Here is a 26,806-nt window from a genome sequence, read left to right on the forward strand (position 1 = left end):
GTCATGTCTGTGTCTTTATTCCCGTTTTACCCCTAGGTTCTTCATGACATTTTTTTTTTTTAAATTCCATATATATGTGTTAGCATACGGTATTTGTCTTTCTCTTTCTGACTTACTTCACTCTGTATGACAGACTCTAGGTCTATCCACCTCATTACAAATAGCTCAGTTTCGTTTCTTTTTATGGCTGAGTAAAAGGGAAAGAGAGGCATGGACATATATACACTACCAAACGTAAGGTAGATAGATAGTGGGAAGCAGCCGCAGAGCACAGGGAGATCAGCTCGGTGCTTTGTGACCGCCTGGAGGGGTGGGATGGGGAGGGTGGGAGGGAGGGAGATGCATGAGGGAGGGGATGTGGGAACAGATGTATATGTATGACTGATTCACTTTGTTATAAAGCAGAAACTAATAAAAAAAAATAAAAATAAATAAAAATAAAAAAAAGAGTCATGTACCACAATGGTCACTGCAGCACTCTTTACAATAGCCAGGGCGCGGAAGCAACCTAAGTGTCCATCGACAGATGAATGGATAAAGAAGATGTGGCACAGATATACAATGGAATATTACTCAGTCATAAAAAGAAACAAAACTGAATTATTTGTAGTGAGGTGGATGTATGTAGAGTCTGTCATACAGAGTGAAGTAAGTCAGAAAGAGAAAAACAAATACCGTATGCTAACACATATATATGGAATCTAAAAAAAAAAAAAGTCTTGAAGAACCTAGGGGCAGGACAGGAATAAAGATGCAGACATAGAGAATGGACTTGAGGACATGGGGAGTGGGAAAGGTAAGCTGGGACGAAGTGAGAGAGTGGCATGGACATATATACACTACCAAACGTAAAATAGATAGCTAGTGGGAAGCAGCCGCATAGCACAGGGAGATCAGCTCGGTGCTTTGTGACCACCTAGAGGGGTGGAATAGGGAGGGAGATGCAAGAGGGAGGGGATATGGGGATATATGTATATGTATAGCTGATTCACTTTGTTATAAAGCAGAAACTAACACACCATTGTAAAGCAATTATACTCCAATAAAGATGTTAATTAAAAAAAAAGAATGCCCCTAGAACAATTATCAAGCAATGAAGTTGGGGAAAAGGCAGTCCTATGGTGAGACATATCTGAGGTGTTTTCTACAACATCTCCCAGGGTTTTCCAGTGAGATGGAGCCTCAGTTGCCCACAAGGATAAGCAGCAGGCCAGGCACCTTTTAGTGGCTGCTTTCCCTTCCCTGTCTTACTTCTTCACCCTACTTCCCCAGGTTCACTCTGTGATTACCTCTTTAAAACTATTGCAGACAAATCTGTCTCAGAGTCTGCTTTAAGGGAACCCAATCTTAGACACAGGGATATAAATTATACTACACTTGGCAAGAACTGTGTCTTGAATACAGAGTGATGGTCAAAATTCCCTAAGAAACACAATTCTTTCTGTAGTGTTATGAAACTTGTAGTTTGTTACAGCTGGAGATATTTTTAAGTAATTTAAAAAATCTGTCACAGGTACATTTTACTCTTTCTTTGAACTTTTTTTTTTTTTTTTTTTTTTTTGTGGTATGTGGGCCTCTCACTGTTGTGGCCTCTCCCGTTGCGGAGCACAGTCTCCGGACGCACAGGCCCAGCGGCCATGGCTCACGGGCCCAGCCGCTCCGCGGCATGTGGGATCTTCCCAGACCGGGGCACGAACCCGTTTCCCCTGCATCGGCAGGCGGACTCTCAACCACTGCGCCACCAGGGAAGCCCTGAACTTTTTAATTATCACTGATACTCTGTTCAGAGTCTACTCTATGCCTATGAAATACAGCTATCAGGACTATTTTTATATGTACCATGTGTACACATAAAATCATGTAAACAAATTACATTAAAAATAGCCTTAATCTAATTAGTAGACTATTAGTAGTAAAGTTACCTTCTTTACATAGATGTCTGTAATTAATTTTTTCAATTAGACCACACTGAAAAGTCATATTTTGTGCTTATAATTATTCCTGAAATATTGAAAAATCACACTTTATCCATTAGACTATCGAGGTTTAAATGATGGCTTTGCCACTTACTACCTGTGTGACAACAGGCAAATTATTTAACTACTATAAGGCTAGTTTTCTTTTTTTTTTTTTTTTTTTTTTTTTTGTGGTACGCGGGCCTCTCACTGTTGTGGCCTCTCCCGTTGCGGAGCACAGGCTCCGGATGCGCAGGCTCAGCAGCCATGGCTCACAGGCCCAGCCGCTCCGCGGCATATGGGATCCTCCCAGACCGGGGCACGAACCCGTATCCCCTGCATCGGCAGGCGGACTCTCAACCACTGCGCCACCAGGGAGGCCCAAGGCTAGTTTTCTTATGTGGAGCAATTAAGAAGCAAAAAGTTATACCTTCTTCATAATGTGTAATAAGAATTAAATTACATAATCCATACAAAGTGCTCAGTACAGTATTACATCTGATAATAGTGACAGTTTGATAAATACTATCATTATTACTGTTGCTGTTATTGTTGTTACTTTAACAGTTACTGTTTTACCTGTCAAGTCCTCTGTGGTAGGAGCTAGGGAACTAGTAGAGATGGGAACTGCATGAGAGAAAGTGAGAGACACTTATGATACATAAATGAATAAATTACAGTTTCTTCCCTTAAGGATTTACAGACCAGTGGACAAATATATAAAATAATTAGACTCAAATGAGACAAGTGACATAATAGATGGCACACAGGCAATGAAAAGCCCAAAGGAAGTATGGTTAACTTTGTCTGAAAGAATTAGGGAAGTCATTATAGATGAGTCTGTATGTTGAGAACAGATCATGTACGATCTTGAAGTGATTCTAAGAAATCTGGACATTAGCCTGCAGTCAACATGAAGTATTTCACATATTGTTAATGATGAGGAAGACAGGATCACATTACATATTCCTCTGGCATCCGGGCAAATGATGCACTGAAGACAGTAGAAACGAAAGGAGAAAAGATTAGAGACTGTAATACTCTGGGCAAAAATAATGAGGGTGCTGATCTAATTTTTACTGTAAGGAAAATCAGCCTGTTTGTGATGGTGCCTGAACTGATTAAATTATACTTAGTTATTCTAGCACTTAAGCTGTTCCAAAGGAAATTGAATTCACTCTCAAAGTCAGCCATTGGATTGGCCAAGTTGTGGTCCAGATGACTGCTTCTCATTATTACTAGAAATATTGAAGAATATCCAGGGTTTTATTAAGAATCTGCAACCTGTGTATTTTAGATTTAATCTCAAGTCAGGCTGAGAATTGGAAATTTGCGAAATGGGAAGGCAATGTGGCACTGTGGAACTGTGTTGAAGAAATAAGTAAAATGAAGTCAGACAATTTGTATGCTTATGGTTACAAATTTATAGGCAGCAAATTTATAAAAAGAAAATAGGGACAATTTAAAACATTTGTAGCATTAAATTTATAGGAATATGGGTGAAGATGCCTGTATTATTGCATTTCATATTGCTGTATTATTTTCCAATAAGCCTTCACATAAAATAAACTTGGAGTTTAGGAATGGCTCAGAGACGAGGAAATGCCTTTGTTAAGTAACAATTTATCTAAATGAATGGAAAAAACATTCTTAAATGCACCAGAGAGATGAAAGAAATAGTTTAAATTCTTAAAAAGCTACTTGTGAGAAATGACAAATCATGAAGGCATTTTAAAAGCTGACAAGAAACCAAATCAGTCTGTAAACATTCTGCTAAACCATTCACAGTAATGAAAATAAAATTCAATAGAAAATTTCTCATAGGCTTCTAAGTTTCCCCAAAATAGAACACACACATTTTCTGATATTCTCTACTGGCATTTAATAAACTGAGAGTTTAAAAATAGATTTAGTTTAACAGCATTGTTTATTTTAAACATACTTAACTGTCATTCCTTTCAGAGTTACGTTAATTTATCTTCATAATTTCATTGGTTTCACAAAAAATAAGTGGTTCTTTTGACTATAGGAATAAGCCAATTTTAAAAAAAAATAGAGATATATGAAATAAGTACTAGACTTGTTTGTGATTTTTTTTTTTGTCTAAAAGAGATATTTTATTGTTCATGCAAGAATGTCAACCTTTATACTGTTAGTGTTTAGGTAAACTTGCATTTAAGGTTCTTAAGACCTTCATAAACATTCTTTCTCACCACCTAAGCTGAGTATTTAGTTTTGGACACAGTGTCAAAACTCACATTTTAAAAATTCAAATTTTCAGACTGCAAGATTTCACTAGAATGTTTGAATGAAAGTATTTGCATATTTTAATCCTTAGATCATTCTGTTCGCTTATCTGAAGTATGACTTTATTTTTTGTTTTACTGGATTTTTCTATTTATATTAAACAGATCAGTCAGGGTGTAATGTTATGGTCATAAATAACCCTAAATCCCAATGACTCAAAAAAGTGAATATTCTCTTTCTTGCATCTTCTGCTTATTCATCACTGGTCTGCGAGAGGGTCTCTGCCTGTTGCCACTGAGAACAGCCAACATTTGCACCACTGTCAGTCACTGTGCCAGAGGTCAGTGAGAACAGTGATGGGTCTCAAGCTGGTAATTAAATGGTCTGTCTCTAAAACGACATACTTCTCTCTGCTTACAAATAGCTGGTCAGAACTATTCACCTGGCATGAGGGCCCAGGAAGTGCAATCCTACATTGTGCAGAAGAATTATAGCCAGAAATAGTGGGCAAACAACACAAATGAACATGACCATCTTAGTCTTCTTCCTTCTTTCAAATAAAAAAGGAAATAGGAAAAAGGAAACTGCCTGTTATACTATATTATATGGAAACATTAAAGACATTGTCTCTTCACAAAGAAAAAAAAAAAACAAGAAAAACCTGATCATATATATTCGAGGTGTCCCATCTACAGAAGCATAGTTAGCTGTAGGCACATTTTTAGAGCTGCAACCACACTTATGGTATCATCAAGTTTAGTCCCTCATTTAATTGAAAATTGAGACATTTAGAGTTTTAGAGAGTTAAACAAAAATTATTTTAACAATCAATTTGGTAAAACAGTGTAGTGGGTGAAGAGGTTATACAGTGATGGGGCACTATTCCTGACTCAAAGAGTTTACAATTTTTTGAAAGGTATTTATAACTCACAGCTGGGTAACAGAGCAATGAACTAGAATCCGACATTCTTCAGTTTTGACTACATAATCTTTTGGAAATGCCATTCTATCATTGGCCTTTTAAGACATCTTTATATTAATGCAATCAATTAAATTATATAAATGTTGTAATATTTTAAAGTGAGGTAGGCAATTACTTTATTAGACCAAACATTTCTGTGAAATGTATTATCTATTCTCCATTAATACTTTCGGAAACAAAAGTTTGAATACACGCTTTAAGAGGGCCTGGACCACTGAACCAATGGGCCATCTGGATCACTAGATTACACTATTAGGGGAATAAAATAAACAGACATTATGCGCACTATATCTAATATTCCTTTATTAATTGGCTTCCCTGGTGGCGCAGTGGTTGAGAGTCCGCCTGCCGATGCGGGGGACGCAGGTTCGTGCCCTGGTCTGGGAGGATGGCCCGTGAGCCATGGCCGCTGAGCCTGCACGTCCGGAGCCTGTGCTCCGCAACGGGAGAGGCCACAACAGTGAGAGGCCCACGTACCACACACACACAAAAAAAAATTAGAATTCTTATTGCAATATTAATCTTACAGAACAAAATACATCAATACGTCAAATTTCCATTTTCTTTAAGGAATTAAAATTGCGAATCTATTTGTGTTTCTCAAACTTACGCTTTTGGTTTTATTTATTTGATCCTTATCATGGTTACAAAGGATATACTCTGAAATTTAACAGACATGATTCCGACTAGAGGTTATTTTTGTTTTGTTTGTTTTTCTGGATTTATTCAATACCTAACACTTATTTACTATTTATCACATGATGAACATTATATCATGGGCTGAAGATCACAGAAAATCAAAGTCTTATTGTCAGGAAGCCACTGTTCCAGTGGAAGGCACCAGCCAAAATTTCCAATTCATAATATAGTAGAATAAATCTAAATATTATTGTGTATGTGCAATGTCCTATGAGAACAGCTAAAATCATCTGGCAGGCTGCTATTAAAGTAAATGAGATTAATTTTGCAAAAGAGAGCATTTTAAAATAAACTGTAGTAATTGGAAACAGTGTAAAAGTATAGATAACTTTGGAATCTAGTTGCTAATCAGGAAATGAGAACACTCCCTTCGATAGCTCAGCTGGTAGAGAAGAGGACTGTAGCACTTCCCAGTATAGTCATCCTTAGGTCACTGGTTCAATTCCAGCTAGAAGGAGGAGTTGATGTTTTACTAACACAACACTGTACATCAACTATACTAGAATAAAAATTAAAAACAAAACTTTATATATGGGGGAAAAAAGCAATGACAGTACTTCAAGCATCTGTGACTTTAGAATTTCACAATGAAATTTCTATATGAGTGTCTTAGTTTGTAAGTAGATAACACAAACAACTAGGCATGGAATATCTACATAGACTCTGTTGTATCTATATTTTTTCTTTTATTGATCTAAATATAATTATCAAACAGTAGACCAATACAAAAATAATCATCATAATAAATGGCTTTTGGCCTTTGACTTTCATCATTTTAATAATTCTGATGTTAACATAGGACTATGGTGTAAGACACCATCTTTTTTCAGTTATGGTAAAATTCCCATATCTAAACACTAAAACTATGATTATTCAAATGTTAAAAAATAATAATCTGATAAGATTGACTCCATGATCAATTCTGGTCTTCTAGTTTGATGTCAAACTTCCAAAAACTAGTTGCTTCTCTGTGAGCTCAATAATTTTTACTTTTCCAGTGGAACTTTAAAATTTGGATGGCTTTGCAGTCACACTGATTGGAGATGCTGACTTTGCCACCAAGGTCACACACAACAGAAATAACTGCCTGAGTTTAAAGCACACTGCTATTTCCCAGTGATGCCATCAAAGTGTACAGTGATGACTGCCTAGTGAAAACCTAGCAGTTTAACACATCTCTAATTACGATTTTTCTCTATCACTGATGTTGTAACGCAGTCTCATAGAAAGCTACTATTCTTTTGAATAGATGCATTCAATTTGGCGCTTTATAAACTTGGGGTAATAAAATTACATAAAATTAAAAATACATGTAATAGGGCTTCCCTGGTGGTGCAGTGGTTGAGAGTCCGCCTGCCGATGCAGGGGACACGGGTTCGTGCCCCGGTCTGGGAAGATCCCACGTGCCGCAGAGCGGCTGGGCCCGTGAGCCATGGCCGCTGAGCCTGCGCATCCAGAGCCTGTGCCCCGCAACGGGAGAGGCCACAAGAGTGAGAGGCCCGCGTACCGCATAAAAAAAAAAAAAAAACATGTAATAATACAAATATAGATATATAGATATATATACATATATTCAGGACTGAAATAGATGTCCCATGAATGACAATAATGATCAATCATTAACTGATACTTGATTTTCCAGTTTCTTTGTGTAATTTAAAAAGCAATTCCAGTTTTTGGATCTTAATGAGCTAGGACACTGCAACTCATAATTTCAACCTTTGTATTTTTATCCCGATTTGAACCAGGATAACACAGTAATAAGCGACTAGGTTTCGGAGTTTGAGAGCCCTGGTTTGGAGTCAAATTTACATCAATTACCAGCAATGGTGACATTGGAAAAGTTATACAACATACTTAGGGTATTTTTAGACGGTTTTGTGTGTGTGCGCAACCTCCCCCCACTCCTCTTTCACACCCCCACGCCCTTGCGTTCGTCCTCATTCTACCCTTCAACGAATCTGCTTTAGGATCTGTCATTCACTCCAAAGATGAGATGTCTGACAACTCTTGAACTGTTGTCTATCCTTGGAGGATTTTCATTTCAACAGGGATACATCTTTAGTTATAGTGGTAAAAACTCTTCCATGTCTCTCAGGCTTTAGCCAATGGAAGAGATACTTGTGTACATTTCTGTTGTTATTCTATCACGGCTTTTCTTTAATGGCCCTTAGAAACAGGCTAATGTACTAATGGCTACACTAGGTTGCATAAGCCGGGTTTCAAAAAATACTATTCAAATAATTATGCAGTTCTTCAAAACAACTGCAGTTTTGAAAGGTTACTTCCTATCTCTTGTTCCTGGTCATTCCTCCCTCAATCTGCTGCTTACGAGTTAACTGTTTTGTCTTTTTTCAGTCATACTGAGACATACACTACGCTAGAGCAGCATTTGATTCAAAGGATACATTTCCAGCCTCTTCCAGGGCAGTATTCCCACCTGACTGGAGTGCACAAGTCCTTTAGCTTAATTTGCTTCAGAATTGACTTGTGAACTTGTTGAAGAAAGATACTTCACCACCTTCACAAGTAAATCATAATGAAAACATGAAAGGAAGGCAGTGCCTCCCCAGCTTTTGAGTAGCCTTTGAACTTGAGAAATTTTAAGAAAATCCTTGCACATTTTTGGATGGCTAACCTCAAACATTCCTGTGGATGAGTTCTAACATTCAATAGCCCAGAGTCAGAGCAGTTAAATCACACTTTCTATTTCACACACAATTAAAATAAATACCAACCTATCACATTCACTACATTATACTAAAATACATTGGACACACATAATTATTTTTCCTAATAAACTCAAATCTGACTCCCAAAATTTAATCGTTTTTACAATTTATGCGTTTGAATTGTAGTTTACTTGATCTCTTTATATTTTATCTCCTCATGATATGAATGCAAAAGAAGGAAGGAAATCAGAAGGAGAATCATCAGAAGAAAAAGAAATAACTGAATAGATCATGGTGCAGCTGATTTGGTAAAACTGGCACCAATCTTATTTACCTTAATACTCTGTGAGAGACATAAAGAAAGTTAGCACCCTGACTTAGTAAAGTGGGTAAGTAGAAATTCAAAATGACAACCGCCTGGTTCAGCGTCACGGTCCAAGTCAGGAAAGTTAACTTTTTAATAATTATTATTCAACATAATTTCCAGAAGGCATGATTAGACTTACAGTCTAACTGAAAAAGAAAAATTACTCCAAATCTGTGTATATCGAGAATTTGCCTTTCTCCTTGTATACAAAGTAGACACTGTGCCCTATTCATCTAGGGAGGAGGTCCTTTCCCTCCACAGATGGTCCCGTGTGGAGGGGCAGCTGTTACGCTAACACCCCACCCTCTCTCCTTCCATCCTCCCAGACAGCCCTTCCAGGAGAAGGAAAGACACATGACTGCTGAGTTTGAGTTACAGAGTTTATCATGCTTGGCTCAGCTTCTGCTGCAGTTTTGTGCACGGGAACCCACTTGCGCGCAGAGACCAGACATCTCCCTCTGCCCTCCATGCCCGAAGTTCTACATTTGTCCTTTGGCTGTCGGCAATGTCTGTGACTGGAAGGCTGAATGCGCCTCCCTCTGCAGTTTGATATTAGGAATCACGCTTGGCCCAGGTCTAAACCACGCCCACCAACAGACTCTGATCAATGATAAAGGTAGGGGCTTCCCTGGCGGCGCAGTGGTTAGGAATCCACCAGCCAATGCAGGGGACATGGGTTCGAGCCCTGGTCCGGGAAGATCCCACATGCCACGGAGCACCAAAGCTCGTGAGCCACAACTAATGAGTCCACACATCACAACTACTGAGCCTGTGCTCTAGAGTCCACGAGCCACAACTACTGAAGCCTGCACTCCTAGAGCCTGTGCTCCGCAACAAGATAAGCCACCGTGATAAGAAGCCCGCGCACCGCAATGAAGAGTAGCCCCTGCTCGCCACAACTAGAGAAAGCCCACACGCAGCAACAAAGACCCAATGCAGCCATAAATAAATAAATAAATAAATAAATAAATTCATTCATAATAATAAAGGTAATACTTTACTTTCAAACCATTTCTGAGACAATCTCTCCATTGGTTTTGAAATTGCGCAGAGAGCAGGGTTGTGATAGATTAATCTGATATATCTGCAACACTGCTGAAAGCAATCACACAATGCTATCATGACAAGAGGTTGTCAAAATCCTCCTAATGTTTTCAAGAGATGAGATCTCTCAGAATTTTCTCTTAAAATTCAATATCTTGTTTGTTGTCAAGGCATGAAGCTAAAACTTCCTTATCTTGGGAATATAAGTTAAACGAAAAGGAAAATTTAAATGAAAAGGAAAAGCCACAATTCAGAGTACAACTACTTTAACTCAAAAATATCCCAGTTACTCAGCTACCTTAAAAGTGCATCGTAATTAATGTGGATACATATGAACAGGTATCTGGATTCTTTTGTAAGAGCAAAAAATGAACCTTACATCAATGATGCATTTACCTGAATTCTCTGCAAAGCTGATCTCAACTCTCCTATTATTCATGACTCTTATGTGTCCTAATCTCACATACTTCCTGTTTTCATAAGTGTAATTTCTTCTTACACACATTAATTCTAGCATGGTTTGGGAGTACTTGTGGTAACTGCTGATACATGTATTCATATCCAGGGAGTAATACTTGCTCAACTATTCTTTAGTTTTACCTTGTTAACAATATATTCATGCATAAGTTTATCAGAATTTCTTTTCTATGCAGGTCACCCTTCCATGGTTTTCTTTCCCCTTATTTTATATGTATTTTGTACTCTAAATACACGTTTTAGAGTCAAATAAGATGTTCTACAGCATACAAAGGTGCAACATCCCAATGGGTGACTGAATACAAAGAAAATGCACAATCAAAATACAGGTGAGGAAAAACTAACCAGGCCAGCTAGATATCCAGTGACTGGACATTTGTCATGCAGAAGCTCTCAGAGTAAAATTCTTATCAACATTGCACTAGATAAAACGGAAAAAATAAGATGTTCTAACGACAGGTTGAACTCAGGTGCTCTGAGACTGAGCCCAGGTACTATGGATACAGACATAATTAGGGAGTCACTGAAGAAAACAGTGAGTATTTAAACTATCAACATGTAGATACTTCTCCAAAAAAGTACAAAAGTCAACCAAAAGTGTCAGGCTATGACTATGGAAGACGAGGTAGAAAATTTGACAAGACCAAAGCATAGATGGCCTGAAAAACTAAAATGTAATTTACAAGATAAGGGGATGCTAAAAATAATTGGAAAAAAAAACACAAGAAATTCAAAATGTAAGTTAAAAGACTGAAATTTATTATTAGGATATAAGTAAAAATGATCTCGTTCTGTATAGATTGAAATGACTGCACACATGCCAACTGACTTTCCTTTATCTATGCTTCCTACTTAATGGGAATCTATTACTGATTCAATGAAATAACAAAGCCAAAAGAAAGCTGTTCATTTTTATGCCAGTGAAGAAGTAAGCAGTGAGACAAATAAAAGTGCTATCTGGATGGGGATTTCTGAAGTAATTCATGTTCTAAATATTCCTCACAGTGGACGAGACTGTGCACTAAGCATGTCAAAGCACCTAGAACCATGAACATTTCTGAGAATATGAAGAGGCAGAGAGCCTGGGCATATACACAGAGGGTCATCTATCATGTAGAACAGTGCAGTAAGAACCACGATGATGTGTTTTGGAATAACGATCAAGTTCGGGAAAATTGCAAGATGGTATTCCCGGATATTTTCCACTGCAAAATCCTAAAGCAAAGAAAAAGAACGTCCTCTCTCCTGGCACTCTGAGCTGGTAGTTGGAACTGGCTGACTGCAAATGCGAAGTTTCTTAGAACGTTTGATTATAAAAGTCACACACATTTTGCATTCTCTTCCATAGATTCTGTCAATATAAACGAGCCATGGTCAATTACCTGCAGCCTCCTTAAACTGATAACACTGGAATCTGTGTCCAGCTGCTTTTACAATTTGAAGGACAGAGTTACATACTCCTGTAATTATCTGTGCCTGCATTTTGGGAAGCATAACTGAGGTCAGAAGCATAGGACTTTCAACAGTGGGGTCCCTGTAAGACTTCCTTTGGCTTCCGGTTTCCTGCAGGTGGCACGCTGACAAAATCAGAGGCATCATCTCATTTCGCTTCCTGCATTACTGAGAGTCAGAAACTGGCCTAACCAAGTAAACGACCATTCCTGGGATCTTACACTTAACATGCTGCTGGCATGCTTCTCCAATCTTCTGTTAAGACTGTTTGTTTGTTTGAGTTCTCTTCTTGGTATCATTTTACTAGCCTCTGTCCTATTACATACCCAGCCTCAGGAAGTAAGTAAGAATATGGTCACACACCATGTTTTAGCCATATTTTTCTTCCCTAACATTTAGAAAAATACCCTCCAATACTATAAATTTAGTAGCTATACTATAGTATACTATAAATTTAGCTATACTATAGTATACTATAAATTTAGTAGCTCTGATAAAATTTTCAAAATGTTTTTCTTTCCATTTTTCCATCTTCTCCATTATTGCCTAAGAATATCTTTTTTCAAAAGGTGGGAGCGGCATTAAAAATATACTGTCTGTGGAGAATGGTAACGTCAGCCTTCTTTTGACTTCATGATTTTCTGTACTGTTTTCATCTGCAAATATTTCCACTTGAATACACATGAAAAGATTAGCAATGTCGGGGTGGGGTGGATGGAAATTTTGCTCTGAGCATATTTATTATGCCAACAATGCAATTTAATGCATCTTTGACAGTGTGCAATTAGGTATTAAAATTTCTCATAACTAGAAACGTTCTTGGTCAGTGGGAATTTCCGTAGATAATTTCACATAACATGGGAATAATTTTGCTAGATAGAAGGCCTAGACCAATATATAAAGCATTCAGCTTAGGGGAAAACGGGTTTTTTCTTCACATTAATTCTTCACTTAACACTATTGGGAAATGCAAATTCACATAAAACCTAAGGAGCAAACCAGTAATTTTTTTATATTTTAAAAACAAATTTATAAAGACACAATATGGCAACTAAAAAATAGTACTCCAAACCACAATGTACTGATTTGTTTTTCCCTAACGGGTTAATTATTTTTGCACAAGGAGATTTACGTAATGTACATTACTGGTTTAATTTAGATTTCTAGTCCTGGTTTCATTTATGCCCTTTATTTTCTCCGATTTTCTTTCTCTCACACCAATGATTCTAAAGGAAGATGAACTGCAGAAGTCAATATACTCTATTAGCTGGATAGATTTCTCAAATATGCATGACAACGCCACACCTTCAAATTCTGCCCACATTCTATGTTCTTGGCATACTTTTGGCATAGCATATGCTAATAAGAAAACCATAACAGACAAGAAAAAAAAGTACACTAAGCAATGTCAGGATTAGACAGGGGTGGACAGAGAGAAGAAGGCTTTCAGCCAACTGTCGGTAATATTCTTGTTTCCATCCAGACTATAGTATTTAGCTACAATTCAGTAAAAACTGAGCCCACTGTCAATTGACAAGCCACAAGCAATTCCTAAGTGATGGGAAATTGAGCAACCAAGCATTACCTTTAGATTATGGATGCACTCACGTTAGGCACTTTCTAAGAAAATGTGACAACAATGGCACTGATATGGCCGAGGTGAGAATGCAGTCAGTCGAAGGCATGCACATGTAGACAGTTCTGACAGCACTAATTACTAGAGAAAAACAGGAGCTTCATAATGTACATGATCAAACGCAAAGTTATAGATGTCATCTGAAAGCACTTCGGTTTAAATGGAGATCATACCACCAACTTAATAATGAAAATGGATATTAAGTTTTTGAGAGTCGACAGTGACTCTTTTGGAATTTTAAAGGTTATTTCAATTTAAATAAAAAGTGTTTAAGGTTATGTTGGTTAGTTATTTATATATAGTAGTGTATATATCCTAAACTCCTAATTTATCCACCCCCCACCTTTCCCCTTTGGTAACCATCAAGTTTCTTTAGGGAAAAGAATCTGAAAAAGAACACACACACACACACACACACATATTATATACATATATACACATACATATAACTGAATCACTTTGCTGTACATCTGAAACTAACACAACATTGTAAATCAACTATACTTCAATAAAAAAACAAAAACAAAAAAATATATGATTATAGAATATAAACAGCTTCTATAAAATTAATAGGGCAAAGTTACTCATTGTGTATCTCACCATGATATACATCAAACATATGAATCAAAACAGACAAAAAAAAAACCGCTCTGCACAGAGGAGAGCTGACACTCACTTTGCGTGGCGGATATCTGGCAGGGACCTCTCTAGAGCAATGTTGTTGCTGACAAAAATATTGAAACCATTTTCCCTGTAAGCTGAGTCATCGTGGTCCTCTTCAGTGAGGGGGTAAGGTTTCCCATGCTCACCTTTCCCTAGCAGGAGAAGAGAAAAAGGGATTATTGTCTGTGTAAAAACCATCTCATCTTCCAGAACAGATAATAAGACACAAATGCGTGTGTTTCTTTAGTTGCCTGTTACTATGCTCCAAAGAAAGCTCTAGCAGCAGGATTTGATGATATTATTTAGAGAGACACTCATGATAAAAAGCAAGCAACACAGAAGTAAAAAGTATAATCTTATCTCTCAGAGAAAACCACTGTGAAGAGTTCATGTGTATGTTTGCTAACATTTGTATGCCAATTCTAATATACATACTGCCCTATAATTTGATTTTCTCCAACATAACTGTATAAAAGCCATCACTTCACTGAGTTCTGCTAGTTGATATAATTTCATTGCATCCCAATTTACACTATTCTGCTGAAGATATATTTTTAAGTTATTTCCAATTTTACATATTATAAACAATGTTAAAATAAACATATTTGCTTAATATTCCTAGTTAGGTATACTTGGAAGTGGTGTCAGGGTATAAATTTTATTTTACAAATAAAATTGCCAGACTACCTTTAGAGTGAGTAGATAGTTTTCACACAGCCCCAGAAGCATGAGATACTCTTTTGAAATTTACTGGTAAAAATATATATTAGTCACACATTTGCCTTCTCTTGACTAATAATAAAATTAATTTTACATACATTTATCATTTGTATTTCTTACATTGTAAAATGATTGTCTGGAGATTTTAAAAAACAGTTTCTTTTAAGAGCAATTTACATATTATGTTTGCTAAAGCTTTCTTAATTACGTACATTGTAAATATTTTGTAGGTTTCTTGTATTTAAATCTAATTTAAGGCTTCTGTTTTCTGGTTCTGCAGGTAAGGAGTTGGAAGTTTCCACTCTGTCTTGACAACCAATACAAAGCTGAAGAGACTGAAAAAACCAACAGCTCTTCTTGGATCCCGAAGAGAGGAGAGGACACAGGGCAAGAGACAGACGGCGGAGTGCAGGAGCTAAGGCTTACCAGAGCAGGGGCTCATGAGCGGAAACACCAGGAACCAGCGCCAGGGTAGGAAAACCTGAACTATAATTGACAAACTGCTGGGGGCTCTGCGCAGACAAGTCGGAGAAGTAAAAACCTTCTGGAGGACCCAGTCATAGAGAGGCTCCAGTTTTATTGAGATTTATCTCCGGGAGCTCAACCAAGTTCCCAGAGTAAGTACTGAAGAAAAATTCTCTTGAGCTTCTGGCAGGAGGAGGAGAGAAGGAACCATTGTGAAATATGTCAGAACACCCTGGTGTTCTCTATAAGGCTTGCCCTCAGGGGAAACTAGTTAACCAGAGCCCCACCTGCTCTGGTGTATCCTGCAGAGCCAAACTGACCCAAGAGAAGGGAAATTCCTGACTCTAGCCGACTCTAACCATTCCACCCAAGTGCGGAGAAAAATCCTAAGAAACTGCTGCAAAACTCACAGTTCAGAAGCCCAGGGTCACTAGAAGACTGAGATCTAATCACGAGACTGTGGGCACTTCCCTCCCACCACACCTCTACACCACATCATGAAAGGCTTATTTCCAGCAATTTCTTTCATCTGGTTCATCAAGTCCAGCTATCAAGGAAAAAAAATCACAAGGCATGCCAAAAGGCAAAATCACAATTTGAAGAGACGGGAGAGATGGAGAAAGCATCAGAATCAGACATAGCAGGGATGTAAGAATTATCAGACTGGGAATTTTAAATAACTGTGGTTAATATACTAAGGGTCCTAACAGAAGAGTAGAGAACGTGCAAAAACAGATGGGCAATGTCAGCAGAGAGATGGAAATCCTAAAAGAGAACCAAAAATAGATGATAAAAAAACACCTTAAAAGAAATGAAGAATACTTCTGATGGGTTTATGAGTAGAAGTGGATACAGATGAGGAAAGATTCTCAGAGCCAGAGGATTTATCCACAGAATCTTCAAAATCCAAAAAGCAAATAGAACAAAAACTTAAGAAAGTAGAGTGGAATACCCAAGGGCATGGGATAACTACAAAAGATATAACATATACATAATGGGAACAACAGAAGGAGAAAAGAGGAAGGAACAGACTATTTGAAAAAACACTGACAGAAAAATTTCCCCAAATGAATATCAGGCCCCAAACCACAGATCCAAGAAGCTCAAAGAACACAATGCAGGACAAATTACCAAAGCACTACACAGAGGCATATCATTTTCAAATGATAGAAAATCAAAGATAAAGAAAAAATCTCGAAAGAAAACAGAGGAAAAACTCCTTACCTATAGAGGAACAAAGATAAGAATTATATCCAACTTCTCTTCAGAAGCCATGTAAGCAAGAAGAGAGTGGGGTGAAATAGTTAAAGAACTGAGAGAAAAAAACCTCCCCACGTAGAACTCCATACCCTGTGAAACTAACCTGCAAAACTGAAGAAGTAAGGTCATCTCAGACAAACAAAAATTGACGGAATTTGTTCCTATTAGACCTGCCTTGTGAGAAATGTTTTTTAAAAAGTTCTTTGAAAAGAAGTAAATGATATAGGTCAGAAACCTGGATCTACATAAAGGAAGAGCACTGAAGAAAGCATACGGGAAGATAAAATAAAAACTAACACCTTGAGAGAGGACCTTCAAGATGGAGGAAGAGTAAGAGTGGAGATCACCTTCCTCCCCACAAATACATCAAAAATACAACTACAAATGGGACAACTCCTACAGAACACCTACTGAACGCTGGCATAAGACCTCAGACCTCCCAAAAGGCAAGAAAGTCCCCACGTACCTGGGTAGGGCAAAAGAAAAAAGAATAAGCAGAGTCAAAAGAATAGGGACGGGACCTGCACCAGTGGGAGGGAGCCGTGAAGGAGGAAAGGTGTCCACACACTAGAAGCCCCTTCGCGGGCGGAGGCTGCGGGTGGCGGAGGGCGGAGCTTCGGAGCCGCGGAGGAGAGCGCAGCCACAGGGGTGCGGAGGGCAAAGCGGAGAGATTCCCGCACAGAGGATCGGTGCCGACCGGCACTCACCGGCCCGAGAGGCTTGTCTCCTCACCCGCCGGGGCGGGCGGGGCTGGGAGCTGAGGCTCGGGTTTCGGTCGGAGCGCAGGGAGAGGACTGGGGTTGACGGCGTGAACACAGCCTGAAGGGGGTTAGTGCACCACGGCTGGCCGGGAGGGAGTCCGGGGAAAAGTCTGGAGCTGCCGAAGAGGCAAGAGAACATTGTTTCCTGGTGCGTGAGGAGAGGGGAGCCAGAGTACCGCCTAAACGAGCTCCAGAGACGGGCGCGAGCCGCGGCTATCAGCACGGACCCCAGAGACCGCAGGAGATGCTAAGGCTGCTGCTGCAGCCACCAAGAAGCCTGTGTGCGAGCACAGCTCACTCTCCACACCTCCCCTCCCGGGAGCCTGTACAGCCCGCCACTGCCAGGGTCCCAGGATCCAGGGACAACTTCCCTGGGAGAACGCACGGCACGCCTCAGGCTGGTACAACATCATGCCGGCCTCTGCCGCTGCAGGCTCGCCCCGCGATCCATACCCCTACCTCCCCCCGGCCTGAGTGAGCCAGAGCCCCCTAATCAGCTGCTCCTTTAACCCCGTCCTATCTGACTGAAGAACAGACGCGCTCAGGTGACCTACACGCAGAGGTGGGGCAAAACCCAAAGCTGAACCCCAGGAGCTGTGTGAACAAAGAAGAGAAAGAGAAATCTCTCCCAGCAGCCTCAGGACCAGTGGATTAAATCTCCACAATGAACTTGATGTACCCATCAGTGTGGAATACCTGAATAGACGACGAATCACCCCAAAATAGAGGGGGTGGACTTTGGGAGCAACTGTAGACTGGGGGTTTGCTTTCTGCATCTAATTTGTTTCTGGTTTTATGTTTATTTTAGTTTACTTTTTAATGCTTGTTATCACTGCTGGATTTGTTTATTCGTGTGGTTGCTCTCTTCATTTTTAAAATTACTTTTCTAACTTTTTATTTTAATACTTTTTTAACTTTTAATAACTTTTTAATTTTATTTTACTTTTATTCCTCCTTGATTTTTTTTTCCTCCCTTTTCTTCTGAGCTGTATGTCTGACAGGGTCTTCATACTCTGGCCATGTGTCAGGCCTGAGCCTCTGAGGTGGGAGAACCGAGTTCACAACACTGGACAGAGACCTCCTGACCCCATGTATTATCAATCGGTGAGAGCTCTCCTAGAGATCTCCATCTCAATGCTAACACCCAGCTCCAATCAATGACCAGAAAGCTGCAGTGCTGGACACCACATGCCAAACAACTAGCAAGACAGGAAAACAATGCCACCTATTAGCAGAGAGGCTGCCTAAAATTATACTAAGTTCACAAACACCCCAAAACACACCACCGGACGTGGTTCTGCCCACCAGAAAGACAAGATCCAGTCTCATCAACCAGAACAAAGGCACCAGTCCCCTACACCAGGAAGCCTACACAACCCACTGAACCAACCATACCCACTAGGGACAGACATCAAAAACAATGGGACTATGAACCTGCAGCCTGTGAAAAGGAAACCCCAAACACAGTATGTTAAACAAAATGAGAAGACAGAGAAATATGCAGCAGATGAAGGAGCAAAGTAAAAACCCACCAGACCAAACAAATGAAGAGGAAATAGGCAGTCTACCTGAAAAAGAATTCAGAGTAATGATAGTAAAGATGATTCAAAATCTCGTAAACAGAATGGAGAAAATACAAGAAACATTTAACAAGGACCTAGAAGAACTAAAGAGCAAACAAACAATGATGAAAAATGCAATAAATGAAATTTATAATTCTCTAGAAGGAATCAGTAGCAGAATAACTGAGGCAGAAGAAGGGATATGTGACCTGAAAGATAAAATACTGGAAATAACTACTACAGAATAAAGAAAAAAAGAATGAAAAGAATTGAGGACAGTCGCAGAGACCTCTGGGACAACATTAATTCCACCAACATTCAAATTATAAGGGTCCCAGAGGAAGAAGAGAAAAAGAAAGGGACTGAGAAAATACTTGAAGAGATTATAGTTGAAAACTTCCTTGATATGGGAAAGGAAATAGTCAATCAACTCCAGTAAGCACAGAGAGTCCCATAAAGGATACATCCAAGGAGAAATAGGCCAAGACACTTATTAATCAAACTATCAAACATTAAATACAAAGAAAACGTATTAAAAGCAGCAAGGGAAAAACAACAAATAACATACAAGGGAATCCCCATAAGGTTAACAGTGGATCTTTCAGCAGAAACTCTGCAAGCCAGAAGGGAGTGGCAGGACATATTTAAAGTGATGAAAGGGAAAAACTTACAACCAAGATTACTCTACACAGCAAGGATCTCATTCAGTTTTGACAGAGAAATTAAAAACTTTACAAACAAGCAAAAGGTAAGACAATTGGCACCACAAAACCAGCTCCACAACAAATGCTAAAGGAACTTCTCTAGGCAGGAAACACAAGAGAAGGAAAAGACCTACAATAACAAACCCCAAACAATTAAGAAAATGGTAATGGGAACATACATATCAATACTATCTTAAATGTAAATGGATTAAATGCTCCAACCAGAAGACAGAGACTGGCTGAATGGATACAAAAACAAGACCTGTATATATGCTGTCTACAAGAGACCCACTTCAGACCTAGGGACACATACAGACTGAAAGTGAGGGGATGGGAAAAGATATTCCATGCAAATGGAAATCAAAAGAAAGCTGGAGCAGCAATTCTCATATCAGACAAAATAGACTTTAAAATAAAGAATGTTATAAGAGACAATGAAGGACACTACATAATGATCAAGGGATCAATCCAAGAAGAAGATACATCAATTGTAAATATTTATGCACCCAACATAGGAGCACCTCAATATATAAGGCAAATGCTAGCAGCCATAAAAGGGGAAATCGACAGTAACACAATCATAGCATGGGACTTTAACACCCCACTTTCACCAATGGATTGATCATCCAAAATGAAAATAAATAAGGAAACACAAGCTTTAAATGACACATTAAACAAGATGGACTTAACTGATATTTATAGGACATTCCATCCAAAAACAACAGAATACACTTTCTTCTCAAGTGCTCGTGGAATATTCTCCAGGATAGATCATATCTTGGGTCACAAATCAAGCTTTGGTAAATTTAAGAAAACTGAAATCTCATAAACAACCTAACCTTACACCTAAAGCAACTAGAGAAAGAAAAACAAAAATCCGCCCCAAAGTTAACCAAAGGAAACAAATCATAAAGGTCAGAGCAGAAGTAAATGAAAAGGAAATGAAGGAAACAATAGCAAAATTAATAAAACTAAATGCTGGTTCTTTGAGAAGAAAAAATTGATATACCATTAGCCAGACTCATTAAGAAAAAAAGGCAGAAGAGTCAAATCAACAGAATTAGAACTGAAAAAGGACAAGTAACAACTGATACTGCAGAAATACAAAGGATCATGAGAGATTACTACAAGCAACTGTATGCCAATAAAATGGACAATCTGGAAGAAATTGACAAATTCTTAGAAAAGCATAACTTTCTGAGAATGACCAGGAAGTAACAGAAAATATAAACAGACCAATCACAAGCACTGAAATTGAAACTGTAATTAAAAATGTTCAAGAAACAAAAGCGCAGGACCAGATGGCTTCATAGGTGAATTCTATGAAACATTTAGAGAAGAGATAACACCTATCCTCCTCAAACTCTTCCAAAACATAGCAGAGGGAAGAACACTCCCAAACTCATTCTACGAGGCCACCATCACCCTGATACCAAACCAGACAAAGATGTCACAAAGAAAGAAAACTACAGGCCAGTATCACTGATGAACATAGATGCAAAAATCCTCAACAAAGTACTAGCAAACAGAATCCAACAGCACATTAACAGGATCATACACCATGATCAAGTGGAGTTTACCCCAGGGATGCAAGGATTCTTCAATATATGCAAATCAATCAATGTGATACACCATATTAACAAATTGAAGGAGGAAAACCATATGATCATCTCAATAGATGTAGAAAAAGCTTTCAACACGATTCAACACCCATTTATGATAAAAACTCTATAAAAAGTAGGCACAGACGGAACTTACCTCAACATAATAAAAGCCATATATGACAAACCCACAGCCAACATTGTCCTCAATGGTGAAAAACTGAAACCATTTTCACTAAGATCAGGAACAAGACAAGGTTGCCCACTCTCACCACTATTATTCAACATAGTTTTGGAAGTTTTAGCCACAGCAATCAAAGAGAAAGAAATAAAAGGAATCCAAATAGGAAAAGAAAAAGTAAAACTGTCACTGTTTGCAGATGACATGATACTATACATAGAGAATGCTAAAGATGCTACCAGAAAACTACTAATCAATGAATTTGGTAAAGTATCAGGATACAAAATTAACGCACAGAAATCTCTTGCATTCCTATACACTAATGATGAAAAATCTGAAAGAGAAACTAAGGAAACACTCCCATTTACCACTGCAACAAAAAGAACAAAATACCTAGGAATAAACCTACCTAAGGAGACAGAAGACCTGTATGCAGCAAACTATAAGACACTGATGAAATAAATCAAAGATGACACAAACAGATGAAAAAATACACCATGTTCTTGGACTGGATGAATCAACACAGTGAAAATGCCTATATAGCCAAAGCAATCTACAGGTTCAATGCAATCCCTGTCACACTACCAATGGCATTTTTCACAGAAATAGAACAAAAAATTTCACAATTTGTATGAAAACACAAAAAACCCGAACAGCCAAAGAAATCTTGAGAAAGAAAAATGGAGCGGGAGGAATCAGGCTCCCTGACTTCAGACTATATTACAAAGCTACAGTCATGAAAACAGTATGCTACTGGCACAAAAAAAGAAATATAGATCAATGGAACAGGATAGAAAGCCCAGAGATAAACCCACACACATATGGTCACCTTATCTTTGAAAACGGAGGCAAGAATGTACAGTGGAGAAAAGACAACCTCTTCAATAAGTGGTGCTGGGAAAACTGGACAGCTACATGTAAAAGAATGAAATTAGAACACTCCCTAACACCATACACAAAAATAAACTCAAAATGGAATAAAGACCTAAATGTAAGGCCGGACACTATAAAACTCTTAGAGGAAATCATAGGCCGAACACGCTATAACATAAACCACACCAAGATCCTTTTTGACCCACCTCCTAGAGAAATGGAAATAAAAACAAAAATAAACAAATGGGACCTAGTGAAACTTAAAAGCTTTAGCACAGCAAAGGAAACCATAAACAAGATGAAAAGACAACCCTCAGAGTGGGAGCAAATATTTGCCAACGAAGCAACTGACAAAGGATTAATCTCCAAAATATACAAGCATTTCATGCAGCTCAATAACAAAAAAACAAACAACCCAATTCAAAAATGGGCAGAAGATCTAAATAGACATTTCTCCAAAGAAGATATAGAGATTGCCAACAAACACATGAAAGGATGCTCAACATCACTAATCATTAGAGAAATGCAAATCAAAACTACAGTGAGGTATCACCTCACACCAATCAGAATGGCCATCATCAAAAAATCTACAAACAATAAATGCTGGAGAGGGTGTGGAGAAAAGGGAACCCTCTTGCACTGTTGGTGGGAATGTAAATTAATACAGCCACTATGGAGAACAGTATGGAGGTTCTTTAAATCCTAAAAATAGAACTACCATATGACTCAGCAATCCCACTACTGGGCATATACCCTGAGAAAACCATAATTCAAAAAGAGTCATGTACTGCTATGTTCACTGCAGCACTATTTACCCTAGCCAGGACATGGAAGTAACTTAAGCGTCCATCGACAGGTGAATGGATAAAGAAGATGTGGCACATGTATACAATGGAATATTACTCAGGCATAAAAGGAAATGAAATTGAGTTATTTGTAGTGAGGTGGATGGACCTAGAGTCTGTCATACAGAGTGAAGTAAGTCAGAAAGAGAAAAACAAATATCGTATGCTAACACATATATATGGAATCTAAAAAAAAAAAAGTTTCTGAAGAACATAGGGGCAGGACAGGAATAAAGACACAGACGTAGAGAATGGAGTTGAGGACATGGGGAGGGGGAAGGTTAAGCTGGGATGAAGTGAGAGAGTGGCATGGACATATACACACTACCAAATGTAAAATAGATAGCTAGTGGGAAGCATGCAGCCACATAGCACAGGGAGATCAGCTTGGTGCCTTGTGACCACCTAGATGGGTGGGATAGGGAGAGTGGGAGGGAGACGCAAGAGGGAGGGGATTGGGGATATATGTATATGTATAGCTGATTCAGTTTGTTATACAGCAGAAACTAACACACCATTGTAAAGCAATTATACTCCAATAAAGATGTTAGAAAAAAAATTAATGTTCTTATTTCAAAAAGAAAAACACTTTAAAATTTTTCTTATTCTTAATTAATATGTTCAATGTATAAAATCAACAATATAATAGATTATATATGCTTATGTATAATTACATTATTTCTATATATGTTACATATATACACACAGTCATGTATGCTTATGTAGTATTTGTATATATATTTTTTATATATATATGTACAAACACTCATGTATGCTTATAAAAAAGTGGAATGGATGAAAGCAATGACAGATGAGATAAGAGGAAGGAATTACTATTTATGATCATTCTGTTATTTTAAGGTACTCACAGTACCTGTGAAGTGCTATAGTGTTATTTAAAAATAGACTTGGGTTAGCTGTAAATGCATATTTCAAACTGTAGGGCAACTACTACAAAAAAGTAAAAAAAAAAAGCATAACTGATATGCTGAGACGTGGAGAAAAATGAAATCATATAAAAACCTCAGTTTAATGAGCAAAGGACAAAAAAAAAGTGGAAGATAGACATGGAACAAGGATGACATAGATGACAAATAGAAAACAGTAATGAATAAGGTAGAGATTAATCAAAACTATATCAATAATCACTGTGAATGTCAATGGCCTAATTGCACCAGTTATAAGAGACTGTTAAGAGTGGTTCAAAATAAATCTAATATAAGATTTTTTCCACCCCGATTATTTTACTTTTTTTCATAGTTTCTTATTACGCATTATATTTATAAGTAAGCCCTTTCCTACTCCACTATTATTTTTAAAATTCATTCATGAATTCAGAGTTTTACTAACATTTTGTTTTGTTTTATTCATTAAAATTTTTGAACCATCTGGAACGTGTTCTGGTGTGAGAAGTGAGAAAAGAATCACATTTATTTTTAAACACACAGTTAGGTGTTGTAGGAATGACATTTAATGAATAATCTGTCATTTTCTTTCCTGCTTTAAAATGCCATATACAAAAGTAAAAATAGAGTTACCATATGATACAGCAATCCTACTCCTGGGCATATATCTAGAAAAGATGAAAACTCTAATTCAAAAAGATAGCCATCCCGATGTTCATAGCAGCACTGTTTACAATAGCCAAGGCATGGAAGCAACCTAAATGCCCATCAACAGATGAATGGATAAAGAAGATGTGGTACATATATAGAATGGAATATTACTCAGCCATAAAAAGCAACGAAATAATGCCATTTGCAGCAACATGGATGGCCCTAAAGGTTATCATACAAAATGAAGTTAGAAAAAGACAAATCTCAAATGATATCACTTATATGTGGAATCTAAAATATGACACAAATGAGCTTATTTACAAAACAGACACAGACTCACAGACATAGAAAACAAATTTATGGTTACCAACGTGGGAAAGAGGGTGGGGGAGGGATAAATTAGGCGTTTGGGGTTAACATATACACACCCCTGTATATAAAATAGATAAGCAACTAGGATTTACTGTATTGCATAGGGAACTATACTCAGTATCTTGCAATAACCTAGAATGGAAAAGAATCTGAAAATAATATATATATTTCAGTAATACCTCAAATAGAAGTGAAAATATCTTTTTTTTAAAGCTTCTAGTTTCTGCCACAGTGGCATTAACCTCAGTAGAGCCAACAGTTAAGATCAAACAGCCGGGGATTGATAAGGAATTATATGCTCAAGAAGCAGACTAAAAATGTCTTCAATTTTAAGGGAGAGAAACAAACATTTTTAAGTGTTTCACTTTTGGCATCAAAAAAAATCAATACTGAGTCTTGTCTGATTTTCTGTTTTGATTTCTTAGGAGAAAATGTCACTTGCTTTCACAAACTAAATGATAAGTAAATGAGTCAGTGAGAAATTTTATTTATATACCAGCTAATTCTTAAGCATCCACTAAGTACAAAGTACTATGTTAAAAAATTTTATGTATATTTTTTGACGCAACACTGTGAAATAAACAGTTTTACCCATGTTACATGTAAGTTAACAAGAGACACTGGTATTTTCAATAAACATTGCCACAATTAGCCATTAGCCATCTAACCTGAGGAAACTTTTTTAAAAATAAATGTATATATTTTATTTTATTTTTGGCTGCATTGGGTCTTCGCTGCTGTGCGCAGGCTTTTTCTAGTTGTAGCGAGCGGGGCTACTCTTTGTTGTGGTGCACAGGCTTCTCACTGCGGTGGCTTCTCTTGTTGCGGAGCACAAGCTCTAGGCACGCAGGCTTCAGTAGGCACGCAGGCTTCAGTAGGCACGCGGGCTTCAGTAGTTCGCGGGCTCTAGAGCGCAGGCTCAGTAGTTGTGGTGCACGGGCCCAGCCGCTCCACGGCATGTGGGATCCTCCAGGACCAGGGCTCCAACCCGTGTCCTAACCTGGGGAAACTTTTAAAAGATCTAAGTCTCTCTCCCATGAGTGGCCAAACTAGCTAGAAAACGTCTTTTGACCTTATACATTCTTTGGTGTTAACTGGATTCATAGGCCACTCCGTAAATCCTATTCAATAAAAAAAAAATCACAGTGCATAATAGTCTTCACTTTCTTTAACAAATTTTTATTTTTAAATTTAAATGCCCTAAGTGAAATGTATGCACACACCTGAGGCTTCTTTTCTGTAATTTTTTGGTAGATATTGTTAATGGTGAACTTTTAGATTCGGCCACTTTTAAGACTGGAGATACGAAATTTTAAAGCTACACATTCATTCAAACATCTGTCAGTCAAAGGGAAATTCATTTTCTTTGTATAACAATGTGGTCTTCAGATGATACATCCCAGGTGGCAAGGCTTTTCCAGTGAATGAGTGACTCTTTAGAGCTTTAAAGCAAAGCTTGTGAGTCACCAGTGAGGGCTTTCTAGAGACTTCTTCACGGCAGTTGTGAGGAAAAGTTTTAAAATTTTCTGTTCTTACGCACAGTCAGCAGTTTTTACTGCAAATGCTATCAACTCATCTTAAGTGTTAATATGTAGATCCTCAGGGTCTATGACATCTCATGTGGTTTGACATTTCTTTTGTAAAACAGCAAAACAAAGCAAACAGCTCCAATCAAAAAGCATATGTTGAAAAATGACATTATTCAAAGGTCT

The 26,806-nt window shown here is 38.0% G+C and overlaps 1 protein-coding gene across 1 annotated transcript in view; it reads right to left on the reverse strand.

The window, feature by feature from the left end:
• The window catches only part of GALNTL6 (polypeptide N-acetylgalactosaminyltransferase like 6), a gene marked incomplete at both ends in the record, with an annotated part of 1,117,369 nt that overhangs the window by 646,950 nt on the left and 443,613 nt on the right, over positions 1–26,806 (reverse strand). Inside the window, one exon of the mRNA XM_079705645.1 lies at positions 14,208–14,346. Coding sequence (XP_079561771.1) covers positions 14,208–14,346 — 139 coding nt within the window. The remainder of the gene's footprint in view (positions 1–14,207; positions 14,347–26,806) is intronic.

Source organism: Hyperoodon ampullatus (genome assembly GCF_949752795.1).
Source record: "Hyperoodon ampullatus genome assembly, chromosome: 6".
NCBI classification, from domain to species: Eukaryota; Metazoa; Chordata; class Mammalia; order Artiodactyla; family Ziphiidae; genus Hyperoodon; species Hyperoodon ampullatus.